The sequence below is a fragment of the Salvia splendens genome, chromosome 4 (genome assembly GCF_004379255.2).
Source record: "Salvia splendens isolate huo1 chromosome 4, SspV2, whole genome shotgun sequence".
NCBI classification, from domain to species: Eukaryota; Viridiplantae; Streptophyta; class Magnoliopsida; order Lamiales; family Lamiaceae; genus Salvia; species Salvia splendens.
The window spans coordinates 8,580,220-8,594,534 of NC_056035.1; the positions used below are offsets into that span (position 1 = coordinate 8,580,220).

The following is a 14,315-nucleotide window of genomic DNA, read 5'->3' on the forward strand; positions in this document are numbered from 1 at the left end:
AGTGAGGCTTTAACTGTTGCCTAATTTTCATTCTAATAGAAAAGAAACTCTGCCTAATTTAAAGTGACATATATTGGTCAGTGGTCAGCAACAACCTCCTAACTCTAAGCGAGGTTTCAACAACAATTAATTTTCGTGTCTAATGTATAATCATGTTCTGTTTATTTATGCTCTGGTAAATACCATGTGACACATTTAGTTCATGTAACTGAAACAAAAGACACATCATTTTGCATAGAGACCGTAACATCTCTAGCAATTCAATGATAGTGTGATAGACTATCCTCTTTAAGTTACTATTGAATTCCATCCTCACATTTAGAGAGTCTAGGTTATTGCTTTACCAATATTTGACTGCAGCATTTCCAAAAATAAAAATAATAAATTTCTTTCATAACAATAATAAAGGGGTGTAGCTACAACAACATCCACTATTTCCTTAACAGAACAAAGTAACAACATTTTATTACAAGCAACTTTTCCCCCACCCACACAAGTGTACATGTATGTATATATATATCGACTAACAACAGATCAGTTATTCACTTATTTGAATTCACTATATATAAATCTTGATTAACCTACTAAGGGGAGTGAAGAAGTTGCTGCTTCGTGGTCTCAGTGGTGGATTGGCTTCTCAAGGTCCTCTAGAGGGCGGAAGAAAGCTTTCTGCTCCAACACCGAGCCTGCAACCGATCTTGAATGCAGCCCCCGTTCCACCCCAAGAGCCGGCTTGTGATCCTTTGCAGGGCCGAACACTCCAGTCTGAGGGTGAGGAGACCAGTAATGCTCAGGCTGGGGTGGTATTACATCATCCGGGACCAAAGTTGCCCGGATGTGCTCCTCAGGGTTCTTCTCGTACACCGACACGTGGACACTCCTCCTGCATATACATCACATTAATCATATTCACACCTTCAACAAAAATATATTTTTAACTATGCCGGTTGATCATTTTCAGTTTGCTGCCTAACTCAGACCAAAGTCAATACTGATATTTAAATACTAGTAATCTTGTAATGAGGTCTACGAGATATATAATTAAATAAGACCCCAGTATTAAATGACATGGCCGTCAAATTTAGACTTGAGTTTATGGATATGATTGGACCAAGATCAAAGTCAAGATTAGTACGCCTAACATGGGATACCAGATCAGCAAATTAGAAGCAGTTAATACATATAAATAGGTAGTCGATACAAACTAGGTACAGCAGCAATATTTAGCAATAAATGATAACATTATTATTCAGCTGAATTTCTAACTTTATCACCTCCAACCAATCACCCTAGCTAAGACAATCAAAACACAAGCACATCAGATTTATAAGCTGCAAACTGAAGATGACTGCAACTTAATCACATACTAATTTCACATCGGTTTTAAAAAGGAAAAAGATGGATTCATTTCTGAATGTAGGTGCCAGAAGCCAAGATACTGCAAGAAACTCTATATTGCATCTGATCTCTGACTAGGCCAACCTAAGTCATAGTTAATTTATCATTCATCAACAGGATTTCTCCTGAGTTATCGTATAGTACTAATGCTCCTAATTTCTACCATGTCATAAAAACTTAACAAGACTATCGGGAAGATGAGTAGAAAACAAGAATACCGAGTTAGGCCATTAGTCTATGCTGGAGATCTTTAAGTGAAATTTACTGCTCATGTGATGCCCTTATCCTAACTAACCTACCAAATAGGAACGAACTAGTTTTAAAAGATTACAGTGATATTCTACTGGTCGACAATATCGATATTTTAAGCCTGTACATTCACTGAGTGGAAAATTTCGCATTCAACAACAAGCATAACAAGAAAATTATGTTATGGAGATAGTATTATACATGAGCTTTACCTCACGATGCAGCTCTATTTTAGTTTAAATCTGCATAATATTGCTTTGCAATTTCTCCATTCAACTTCGTATCAATATGGAGTACTAAACTTACTCTAATGACGTCCTTTTTTCCAACACTTACAAAATTCCGCATTTAGCTTTATCTGCAGAAACTAGAAATACACAATAGTGGATCCCCTAAATTATGCTGCAACGTATCAATCCCCAATAAATTCCAGAAAAACCATTCCAATTACTCTAGCAGATTTAGGGATGAATTGTGTACGTAATTAGAAATTCGGAATATGATTTTTTTCAGTGAAAAAACACTAGCACAACTCCGATCAGAAAGAGGAAACAAATTCACAAAATTCAGAAATCATAGACGGAATTTGATAGAACCTTGTTCTATCGGGATTGAGCACGCACGTTTGACACGAGAATAAAAGGAAGATAAACCCTAGTTGAGGTGCTAGGGGGCGATTTCCGCCAGAACCAGGAATGAGAATAAGTTTATACTTTATTTCTCAATGTTTTTGACTCTCTAATGGACTCTAGTATTTATAGAGTCCGGACCCTACTTGATTCGACTGTACGATTCGGGAAAGAATCAAGAAGAAAACCCGAAAAGATTTATATAAATCCTATGCTAAAATACGGTAAATATCTTGCTTGAGGAGCAAGGTTTGTGTTCCAAAAATACTATAGCTAAACAAGGAAATTAAATAATAAACTAACAATAAAAGATGTCGGGCCACGGCTTAGTTGGTCGTTTGGGCTTCGGGCTCGAGGTCCCTATCAACTCCCTCCCCGATAACAATCGCCTTGTCCTCAAGGCGGATATGAAGAAAATGCAGCAGAAGATCAACTTTATAACTCCGTGTTCTAAAGCTCGAAATTGAAGCAACACACAGGAGCCACAAGCCATGTATGCTTCCTTTGCAGCTGATTGCCTAGCTTCCAAGCTTGCCATCTCTGCTCCAATTTGAACTTCTAGCCCTTCATCTGCACTCGCTAAATTAATTGACGACTCGGTCTTGATGCTAGGATTCTTACCTGGATTGTATACTGCTCTTGTACTCCGTTTAGCTAATAAATGGGCTTGAATCATTAGCAGCATAACGTTGAGAACAACCTCTTCAAACTCTCTTGAGATTGCATTTGCTTCCCTACATATGTCTGCTATAGCAGCAATCCAAGTTCTCCCCGTTCCTAGACCAGAACCACCTCCAATGATGACGAAAAGTCGCGGTGGCCATGAGTCGAACTTCAGAGAACCCGTCACACCTATCGTAAACTCCAACAAACACCTGGCAACCCCATCTGCCTCATCAAGCTTAGAAACACCACAATGATAAGCAATCATGCCCTCTCTCGTAGTGAATAATCGAATCAGCGAAAACTGATTTTTGTTAAGAAGCCATGGACGAGAGAAGAACCCATCGATAACTCGCTCCCCATCTATATTGTATCCGAGGAGGAATGGCTCGTCCTCAATCGGAAAGCAAAGGTCTACGCCTCCTGATTCCTGCAAGGCCTTAGTCACATCAAATGCGTGAACTTGTACGGCACTCGAGAGACATGGCCGCATAGTATAATTGCCAAACTCATCAAGCAAGCCAAAACACTGAATGTTCGGCCCAATTATAAGCCTCGATCTCGGCAGACCAATGTTGTAGAAGCTCCTGTTATCAACGAACAGACATCCCTTGTCATTATCCCCACAAGCTGCTATCCCAAAATCGAGTGATAGATCATTCTCGACATGGTCTCCTAACTCCCTGGAGGCTGCATGGATTTCCCCACCTAAGTTTGCTACAACATCAATCCAGCTACTCTCTTCTTCTGAATTGAAACCCTCTACCATGATTACATTATTCTCAACTTCCTTCAAATGATCAAAAATGGTTGCATGAAGCAAAACTAGAAACACCCTGCCTTGTTTCCTTTTCAAAACATCAGACGGGTCAAGCCATATGCATAAAAATAGCAATTGCCAAAATGCAAATTGGTAATATTCATCAGCAAACAAACCTTCATCTCCATCAGCAACTAAATTATTTTCACTGGTTAAACTTGGATCTTTATCAGCTTCACCAGCTCCATTTCCCCCACACAAAATCTCATCTTGACACTGTTCTGTAAAGTCAGGAACGAAGGAAATAGTAGTCTGTAGCTGCTTGTAATCTCCATTAGTCTCTAATCCGTTTCCTTCCTTATCATGAGGCAAAATAGTTGCATCACCCTGTCCAAGCTCAAAAGTAGGGAGTAGTTGTGATGCCACTAAAGAAGCAAATCCATTTGATGACTGCAGAGCTAGAATGAAATCGGTAAACCAGAGAGTGCTGTGCGGAGCGTAGAGCAGAATATATGCCATCTGCTCGAAAACTTCATCACCATCTGCAGCAGAAACTCGAGAATCATCAGATATGTACCATTCAGTGGAGTGTAAGTGAATGAAGCTGTAGTAATGACCAGCCTTAGATGTATCTCCTTTGTGCACTACATTAGCATAGAGCTCGGAATTAGAATGCCACCCGAGAACAGAAAAAGGGGCGTAAAATTGCCTGCTCAGCTTGGTGGAGAGGGGGCAGCTGACAGATATTTGGTAATAAGGCTGTTTCATGTTCTCCCCCTGTTGCTTCGTCATTTTGGCCGTAAAATGGTCCAACAATATCTCCATCTCAAGATTCAGCGGACACGGGGACGGAACTTGAGATTTGACTGATCCCGTCTGTAAGCAAGTAGGAATGCTTTCATCTTCATGTTGAGGTCTCATTCCTCGTTCAATGTCAGTTGCAACAGAATCTTCATCTTGCTTTTCCCGATGAGGAAGCTCCAAACCATGCTTTACTAAGTAGTCCATCTTCGCACCATCTTCTACTCCACAATCTTCACCGTTCACATTCATGATAACAGTAAAACTGAGTACACGCGGAGGGATCGAGCGACCATCGGTGGTGAGTGTTTGTTCCAATCTGAACAAGTTTTGATCACCAACACCGAGCAAATTTTGTTGCTCGAGACATGACTCCGTATAATCACTATCGGATGGTGTAGGAGTAGCCATATATTGTGCATCTATTTGTGCAGATTCAACAGCAAGAAGAGCATCATCACCATCAACCTCGTGGCTAGAAAACTCGCACAACTTAAGAGCCTCGTCGCTAGGATCAGTCACAAAAAGTGAGTCTGTAACACGTTTTGATGCAACGGAGAGAACAACTCCATCAGAGGGAGCGCCGACCTTGCTAGGGACATCATCAGACACCAATTCCAATGCAAATTTTTGTGAAACAACATCGGCGTCCATCACCTCGTTGGGGATACCAACACACAACGAACTGCCACCTAATTGCTCTTCATCGTTGACCTCCACAGTGAATCCCAGAGCAAATTGGTAACGGACTGCCAATAGAAAATCGTCCCACCCTTTGCCTTTATTGTTTGCCTCCCAGTACGTCATCCACTCCGCTGCTGGATGATCAAACAAGAATTGGGTCAGGTATAAACGATCATGGAGCGGCATGTACTGATTATTGTAGTAGTGTTGGATTTTATGAATCCAATCCTGAGCATTTTCGCCGTCAAAGCGAGGGGGATCGACGCGAAGGCTCGGTAAGGGCTCTGCCTTGAATCCCGGCGGCGGCTGTGTGATCGACGGAGGAAGTGTCCAACACCGCGGAGGCTCTACGACTGGCTGCTGGGCCGGCGGCCGAGTATTCCACGGTGGATGTGGAGGTGAGCGCTCGACAAGGCTGTCCGGAGGCTCCTCGGTCAGTGTATGACGTCTGAAATTGGCTAGAAATTCACCATGAGCAGCAACCAGTTGGCGCAAGTCCACGAGGATCTCACGGAGAGCATGTTGTTGTAAAGATTCCTGAATAAAAGCCATGGAAACAAGCGGTGGCTACGTGGCTGTGATGATTGGAGTTTGGATTGAGATTGTGAGGATTTTGTCGTGAGTAGTGAGTTTTGAGAGATTTGGATGGAGGAAGAGTTAACAATGGAAGCACCAATTGATAGAACCTTGTTCTATCGGGATTGAGCACGCACGTTTGACACGAGAATAAAAGGAAGATAAACCCTAGTTGAGGTGCTAGGGGGCGATTTCCGCCAGAACCAGGAATGAGAATAAGTTTATACTTTATTTCTCAATGTTTTTGACTCTCTAATGGACTCTAGTATTTATAGAGTCCGGACCCTACTTGATTCGACTCTACGATTCGGGAAAGAATCAAGAAGAAAACCCGAAAAGATTTATATAAATCCTATGCTAAAATACGGTAAATATCTTGCTTGAGGAGCAAGGTTTGTGTTCCAAAAATACTATAGCTAAACAAGGAAATTAAATAATAAACTAACAATAAAAGATGTCGGGCCACGGCTTAGTTGGTCGTTTGGGCTTCGGGCTCGAGGTCCCTATCAGAATTTCTCCAAATTCCCCAACCAAGACGTGCACAGAAACAGAACAATCCCCATAGCCACGCAGTACAGTTTAAAAAAAAACGCACAACACACCTATTGGAGAGTGAAGGAATGAGAGAACGGATCTGGCCGCCAACCAATCGCTTTCCGAAGCTCGCCAGTCTGGAAACCTGCAAATAATTAGCTGCCATACAAATAGTAAAGCTTTGTTTTGGAGAGAGAAGAAAATTTGAAGAATGAAGTGGAGTAATAATATTGAGTGCTGAAAATGTGAAGGGAGAGTCGCCCCTTTTATAGCATGGTGTGTTTGTAATCCAAACAGAATACGTGCGTTTTGATTCCCGCCTTGGCACCTAACCCGCATCCACTTCCGTCAAATTTATGGACCGCCTTTTGTCGACATTTAACGGAATCAGTAAAGGCACTGTTTGGGTTGTAGAAATTAATCCATTTTGATTATATAAATTTAATATTGTCCTTATTTTGCATATAGTGTAGGAGTAGTTTTTAAAAATTGTACTCCCACCGTCCCGGACTACTCGCACATTTCCTTTTCGGCACGGAGATTAAGGAATGAGTGTATAGCAAAGTCAACAATTGCGGCTGTAGGTGATAATTTTTACTAAAAATGGAAAGAGTGCAAATAACTTGGGACGCCCAGAAAGGAAATAAGTGCAAGTAGTCCGGGACGGAGGGAGTATATAGTAGTATGTGGTTATTTCTACGAAACATCGAGAATAGGGGACGCTGATATAAAATTAGTAACAATTCTGCACGCTTTATTATTCTGGTTTCATATAGTTTCGGATATTGGATTAGTGTGTCATGGCACAATCATCAGACAAGAGGGAATTATCCAAATAGGAAGGGTACGTGGATCTCATCCTACAACGGCGTTATCCGCTGGGACTGTTCTAGTAACTATTTTAACGGTTTGGAATTGGTGTGTAAAATCACATTTATGCCCCTATAATTGGAGTTAATGTACACACTCTATATTAATTAATTTATTATAGTACAAACTTGATAGAATATAACGTGACAATTAATTTATAGTATAAATAATTTAGAGAGTGGAATGGTCAGTAAAACTACTCTGGGCTTTGAGGTCTGAACTCAAACGCTTAGAGCATCTCCAATAACCGGCGTCACCACCGCGACGCCGATTTTTCGCCGACGCCGGTTTGACGCCGAACCATTGGAACCGGCGTCGGCGAAATCGGCGTCAAAATCGGCGTCGCCATGCCGATTCCCGCGCTGACGCCGGTTCCGACGCCGATCCTCACGGGCGCCATTGTGCGTCCCGGATCTGCGCCAAACCGACGTCGGATTTATTTTTTTTTAATTCGAATTTTAAAAATTCGAATTTAAAAAAAAATTAAAAATATTATTTATTTATAAAAATTGTTTTTAATATTTAAAAACAATTTTTACAAATAAATTTATACAAGAAATTCGTAATAGCCCATATATATTTAATGGGCTTGCGAATTATGAAACCATTCTAGGTTGTCTCTCTTTTATAGAGACATCCTTGAATGTTTTATGTTCCACATTCGATGTGGGACAAAAACCACTCTAGGTAGTCTCTCTTTTATAGAGACATCCTTGAATGTTTTATGTTTCACATTCGATGTGGGACAAAAATCATTCTAGTTGTCTCTCTTTTATAGAGACATCCTTGAATATTTTATGTTTCACATTCGATGTGGGACAAAAATCATTCTAGGTTGTCTCTCTTTTATAGAGACATCCTTGAATGTTTTATGTTCCACATTCGATGTGGGACAAAAACCACTCTAGGTAGTCTCTCTTTTATAGAGACATCCTTGAATGTTTTATGTTTCACATTCGATGTGGGACAAAAATCATTCTAGGTTGTCTCTCTTTTATAGAGACATCCTTGAATGTTTTATATTTCACATTCGATGTGGGACAAAAATCATTCTAGGTTGTCTCTCTTTTATAGAGACATCTTTGAATGTTTTATGTTTCACATTCGATGTGGGACAAAAACCACTCTAGATAGTCTCTCTTTTATAGAGACATCCTTGAATGTTTTATGTTTCACATTCGATGTGGGACAAAAATCATTCTAGGTTGTCTCTCTTTTATAGAGACATCCTTGAATGTTTTATGTTTCACATTCGATGTGGGACAAAAATCATTCTAGATTGTCTCTCTTTTATAGAGACATCCTTGAATGTTTTATATTTCACATTCGATGTGGGACAAAAATCATTCTAGGTTGTCTCTCTTTTATAGAGACATCTTTGAATGTTTTATGTTTCACATTCGATGTGGGACAAAAATCATTATAGGTTGTCTCTCTTTTATAGAGACATCCTTGAATGTTTTATGTTTCCATATAGAAATATTGTACTTTTTTAATTGTACTTTTTAATTTTTGTACTTTTTTTAAATTATTGTACTTTTTTTAAAAATTAATGTACTTTCTAAATTTTAATAGTATTATTCGAATTTCCCGTATTTGTCTCGTAAATTAAATTCCGTATGTTGATACGAGTGTAAATTAAATTATATAATTGTTATTAGTGATGTGGATAGGTAGTGTGAAGGCTATGTGAGGGCTATTTGATGTCCAGTTGATGAGGCAAACTGATGTGGCAGGAGAATTGTAGTGCTGATGATGTGGCAGTGTGAAGGCTATTTGATGGCTATTTGACGTCCAGTGCTATTGGAGATGCTCTAAGTAAAGTAGTATTCTTTGTTCTAACTAAGCAAAGCATATTCGCTGAGAATATTAATCGTACAATTATATAAAAAAGGTAATTAATAAAGTTTTGGTGTGTGAAAGAAATAATAATAATAATAATAATAATAATAATAATAATAATAATAATAATAATAATAATAATAATAATAATAATAATAATAATAATAATAATAATAATAATAATAATAATAATAATGCAAATTGGGGATATGAGAAATAGTTGTATTGAGTGTTTGGTAAGTTAAATGAGAACATTACACTGTATTTTATTTTGCATAATTTTTTTAAATGAAGTAGTAATTATTAGCCGATTAAATAGTGCATCAATAATTCTATTGTTTAGTACTCCCAATACGAATGGATTTCAATGACTATATTTTTTAGTAAATCAATACCTATTTAAATGGAGTACATATAATGATATAAATGATATTGTCGGCTCAAAGATTTGACAAATAATCTTATTAATTTAGTAAAAAGGCCAGAATATTGCAGTATTTGAACTATATAAACTGTCAAGCTCCCAATATTGACAAAATACATTATGTATGAATAGAACATTTGTAGTGAATTGTTAAATTAGAGTTTTTGACTTTGTGACAAATCTCAGCACTAAGGTATGGACCATGACATGCGATGAAGTCTCCACTCAAAATTATATTTACATTAATCAATTGGATCAAACTTCTCTACGTACGTATTAATCACGGTCACGCCTCATCGTGTTAAAATCGAATCCTTAATTGCTTATGCCAAATGTTAAGAAGTATTTAAGTAAAAAAACTTATTTAGTACACAGAAAATATAACTTGTTTAATTCATTAGATATGTTTAGAACAAATAAATTTCTCCAAAAGAAAAGTTGAATTTTCGTAACTGGTTAAACTCGGGCGAGTTTGATTTACATTAACCACGCCTATTATTTTTTCCTTTTTGAGTCGAATTTAACTTTATTTAATTGTAGCATATTTATGCGTAGCCATCTAAATTCTATACATTTTGCTATACACTCTCAGTTATTTATTTTCCTTTTAGTACCTTTTAAAATTAGCAGAAATATTCTTGGATCAGTCAACCAATCAGATAATTACTGCCCCGTCGTAAACAATGTGTAACAATTGTTTTGTCACTTATTTTTATAGTATTTATTTTATAATATCAGACTAATTAAAGGTGTTAACCATAGTTTTCAGTATATAACCGCTATAATGTCATCGACGGCAAAATCAGACCTGATTCCGTTACTTCCGTTTCCCATATAGTACTATTAAAGGTCAAAACATGGATTAAAAAATTATCCTTACTTTCAACATACTAATTAATATTTGAACACAATAATTTCCTCATACGAAATAGCTGAAATATTTGTAGTCAACAACCGTGTCCAATCCGTGGGTCACTCAAAAACAATAAAAATGATTGATAATTAAGGAGATTAGTTTTTTTCCCCAATTACTTAAAAAAAAGGAAGACAAAACTACAAATTATGGACTAATTATTTAATTTATCATATTTAGAACAAATCAATAAACGGATAACAAAGCACAACTTAATTAAAATGGAAAACGGTTTACTGATAGCTCCTTCTTGAGCGAATTAAGGGACGTGAGTAACGAAATCTTTTTATAAGCAAGCAGACATTGTAGCATCAAAAGCCATTCAATGAGCAACATCAAGATATTGGCTCCTTCATAAACATAGGAACATACTGAAACTAGTAAGCTCTTTGACATTCAACACAAACATAAGAGCATTCACATCCGTGCTCTTCCGCAGGAGCACGGTTGTGGGCCCGACCACTTTTATTCATTTTTAATTCTTTGCTTATCCGTAAGAACACAACACTCACATTCGCATTCTTTTGCAAGGCATGCTCTTACACTATTCATGGGTCCTACAATTTTATTATTCAATTTAAATATTTCGATTACTAAAAATATTTTCACAATATTAAAATGCATTAAAAATTCCCAAAATACTATTACAAATCATTAAAAAATAAAAAAGTACATAATTAAATTTCTAAATTGAATAATTAAATTCCTAAAATTAAAAAACCCACTACTTGTGGCCGAATTTGATGTGAAAATGGATGATGAATGTGGATATTTAATGAGGATCTAGGGATAGAATAATAAAAAAAATTTAAAAAATGTGAAAAAAACGGCCATAAAGCGGCTATATTTTTAGGAATCAGAAAATATATTTTTTTTATTTTTCTGAATTTTTCCGATTTTTTACGATTTTTAAAAAAAATTTAAGAGTATGGCCCAACCAGAACGTGCCACGTCGCTGAGAGCTAGTCCGTGCCGACGGCAAGGCTCCGCCGTCACAGCGAGCACACCACTGCGGATGCTATAATATTCTTTCATATAAGTCAAGAGACATCAGAGCTTATGTATGATTGTTCATAAATATATGTACCTGAATACCTGATACAATTGATTGTTCACAAATACATACAGAGACATAAGCTATACATAAGTTCAAGCCTAGAGTTATATGATCATTGTGCTCTTTCATAAGACGATTGATATATAAGATCATTATGCTCTTTGTGATTAAACTGTAAACATGCTCTCGGTTCAGCGGGCCAATTACGGTTCAAGAACGATGGTGCGTGGCTGTCCAACTACGAGAAACATGGTTCAAATTCGAGGACGGGGCGACAGAAGCCGGAAACGCAGCCTACGTTTGTAAAAGTGAATATAGGGTGTGTAAATGGAACAATGCACATTAGGCTTTTAAAAATTTTATATATTGCCAATAGATTAATTTTTTATTTTTATATACTCGAACTGAACTGAATTAAAAAGTAAAATTTGTCAAAAACTTAAACCGAACCAAAAAAATGAACTTTTTTTCTTTACACATACTCGAAAATATTTAAATTTCAGTTTGATTCAGATCGAATATTTTATTCACCCCTTAAGTCTAGCCTTGTGCTAAATGGGTTTTCTACAACCCAAATGACTTGAGTTCGAAACCTTGCCCCATTTTCGAAACCTTGCCCCATTTTCATTTCCTCGATTTGTTTTGTTCTGTTTTCAATTAATTAAAATAATTTGAATTGAATTCATCGGATTTTAAATTATGGTATATTTACGATTCAATTACTACAAATTATAATATTTTAAATTTTAATGAACTCCATACTATGTACTTTTAAAGATTAATGACTTTCATATTTCAATAAAATCACGGATTAATTCATATAATATACTCCCCCCTCCGTCCATGAAAAATAGAGCTATTCCATTTTTATCCCTCATTTTAGAAAAATGATAATAAATAATTAAAGTGGATAGAAAGAAAAGTAAGAGAGTCTTGTCTATATTATTCTCTCTTACTTTTCTTTCTCTCCACTTTGACTATTTATTATCATTTTTTTAAAATGATGGATAAAAATGGAATAATCCTATTTTTTTGGGACGGAGGAAGTAATAGACTAAAATGAAATAGGAAAGAAATGAAAAAAAGACTTATGAATAATTAAGGACATGAATGTTGGGTAGTTGATATTTTTTTCTTAACTAAGGAATGAGCCAATGAGGTGAAGAAAAGTGTGAAGCCCATAAATAGCAAAGGTTAATGACCGATTAAGGGACGTTTTTAAATTTTTATTAAGGTTTTGGGACTATTTTTTTTACAACATGTCGTAGTTAAAATTTTGATATATATAAAACTTAAGCTAATAAAAAATGAACCAAAACGAAAATTTGTTCCCAATAAATAAATAACTTATAAGATAAGATCAATGATTTAGTTTGCCTACATAGTTCGCTTTTAGAGCATCCTCATCGGTGCTCGTCAGTAAGGACGACATTCGTGCCGTCGGCGCGGCATGCATGTGTCCGCCGCTGTGCTCTTACCGACGGCACGGCCCTGCTCGATGCATAGAGCACGTCCGTGCCAATGGCAAGAGCACGAGCAGCCGACATGACATGCTCTGGTTGGTCGTTGGTTTATCATTTTTATTAATTTTTTTTTTTGAAAAATTTGAAAAAATCTGAAAAATTCAGATTTAATAAAAAAAAATCCCACTTCCTAATAAAATATATCCGTTTTTTCCATAATTTTAATTTATTTTTTTTATTATTTTTACCCTAAAATTCATACTTTCATCTATAAATACTCTCATTTCAAACACAAAAAAATGACACTATACCAAACAACTCTCTCAATCTCAATTTTTAGGATTTTAATTATGTAATTTTATTTTTTAGAATTTTAATTATGTAATTTTTTTATTTTTTAGTAATTTGTAATGGTATCGGGTATTTTTAATGCATTTTAATATTGTGGAAATGTTTTTAGTAATTGAAGTATTTAAATTGAATAATAGAATGTTGGGACCCTTGAGCATGCTCTTGCGGAAGAGCATGGATGTGGGTGTTGTGCTCTTATGGAAGAGCAGAGAGTAAAAAAGTAATAAATGTGGGTCCGGACTCACATTCATGCTCTTTGGCATGCTAGCATGTATGAGGATGCTCTTAAAGCAAAGTTAAAGCATACATGTCAAATTAAAGCGTTTTATAAAACATATGCTGTCATAAAGTCCTATGCTAACCATAATAAAATTTGACATTTCAGCTACAAGTACCATATAAATTGAATAGCTATGACGGCAGTCATCAACTTAATACATTTATTAATAAATAGGAAGTATTAATTATTTTCTTAAGAATATGACTCATCATCCGAGATACGTCGTTGATTCCATTCAAATTGATGGAGGTAAAAAGGATGCGTAGCTAATTCTGAATAAATGTAGAATATTGCATTTGCATTTGATTCTAGGTGGGAGGATGGCTACTTGCAACCTCCCCCAATAATCCTACACTAGTAATTATTTATCCTTCTTAAAAAGATATGGAGTACAATAATTAAACATAAAGACTAATTTTAGAAGAACAAGCCTAAAATTCGTTACTTCTAAGTAAAACACATTTTTAAATAAGAGCGAGAGCGATCAAAGTGTTTAGATCTTTGATAAATTGAGTGTTTTTCCTGCTTCTAATTCTCATTTGCAGTAATCTCATATGACGTGGTAGGAAAAAAATTGTTTTTGCCATGGAAAATTGTCATGGAGTTACGTCGTCGCCCACCACGTGCGCAACTCATGGTGTAATTTATCCTTCAGGGGAGGCTCACTGCAAAAGACAAATTGTTCAGATTTGGATTATCAGATAATTTGTGTGTTTTTTGCAAAGAGAAATCAGAGAGTCGGAGACTGTTGATCATATCATTTTTTGATGTAGGTGTTCAAGTTGTCTTTGGTATTTCGGTTGCCACTGATGAAATTTATC

General features: G+C 36.4%; 1 protein-coding gene across 1 annotated transcript; it reads right to left on the minus strand.

The window, feature by feature from the left end:
- Nucleotides 1-372: 372 nt before the first annotated feature.
- LOC121798361 (late embryogenesis abundant protein At5g17165-like) lies at nt 373-6,606 on the minus strand. Its single transcript, XM_042197327.1, has 2 exons — nt 6,363-6,606; nt 373-883 (listed from the first exon to the last, which is right to left on the minus strand). The coding sequence occupies exons 1-2, from the start codon at nt 6,458-6,460 to the stop codon at nt 619-621; spliced, it is 363 nt and encodes a 120-aa protein (XP_042053261.1). The 5' UTR covers nt 6,461-6,606; the 3' UTR covers nt 373-618.
- Nucleotides 6,607-14,315: the final 7,709 nt, after the last annotated feature.

Excerpts from the sequence above, each read along its gene's own strand:
- LOC121798361 (XM_042197327.1), bottom strand. The coding sequence starts at position 6,460 with ATGGCAGCTAATTATTTGCAGGTTTCCAGACTGGCGAGCTTCGGAAAG. Across the intron at positions 884-6,362 it reads ATTCCTTCACTCTCCAATAG|GAGGAGTGTCCACGTGTCGG; the intron begins GTGTGTTGTGCG and ends ATGTATATGCAG.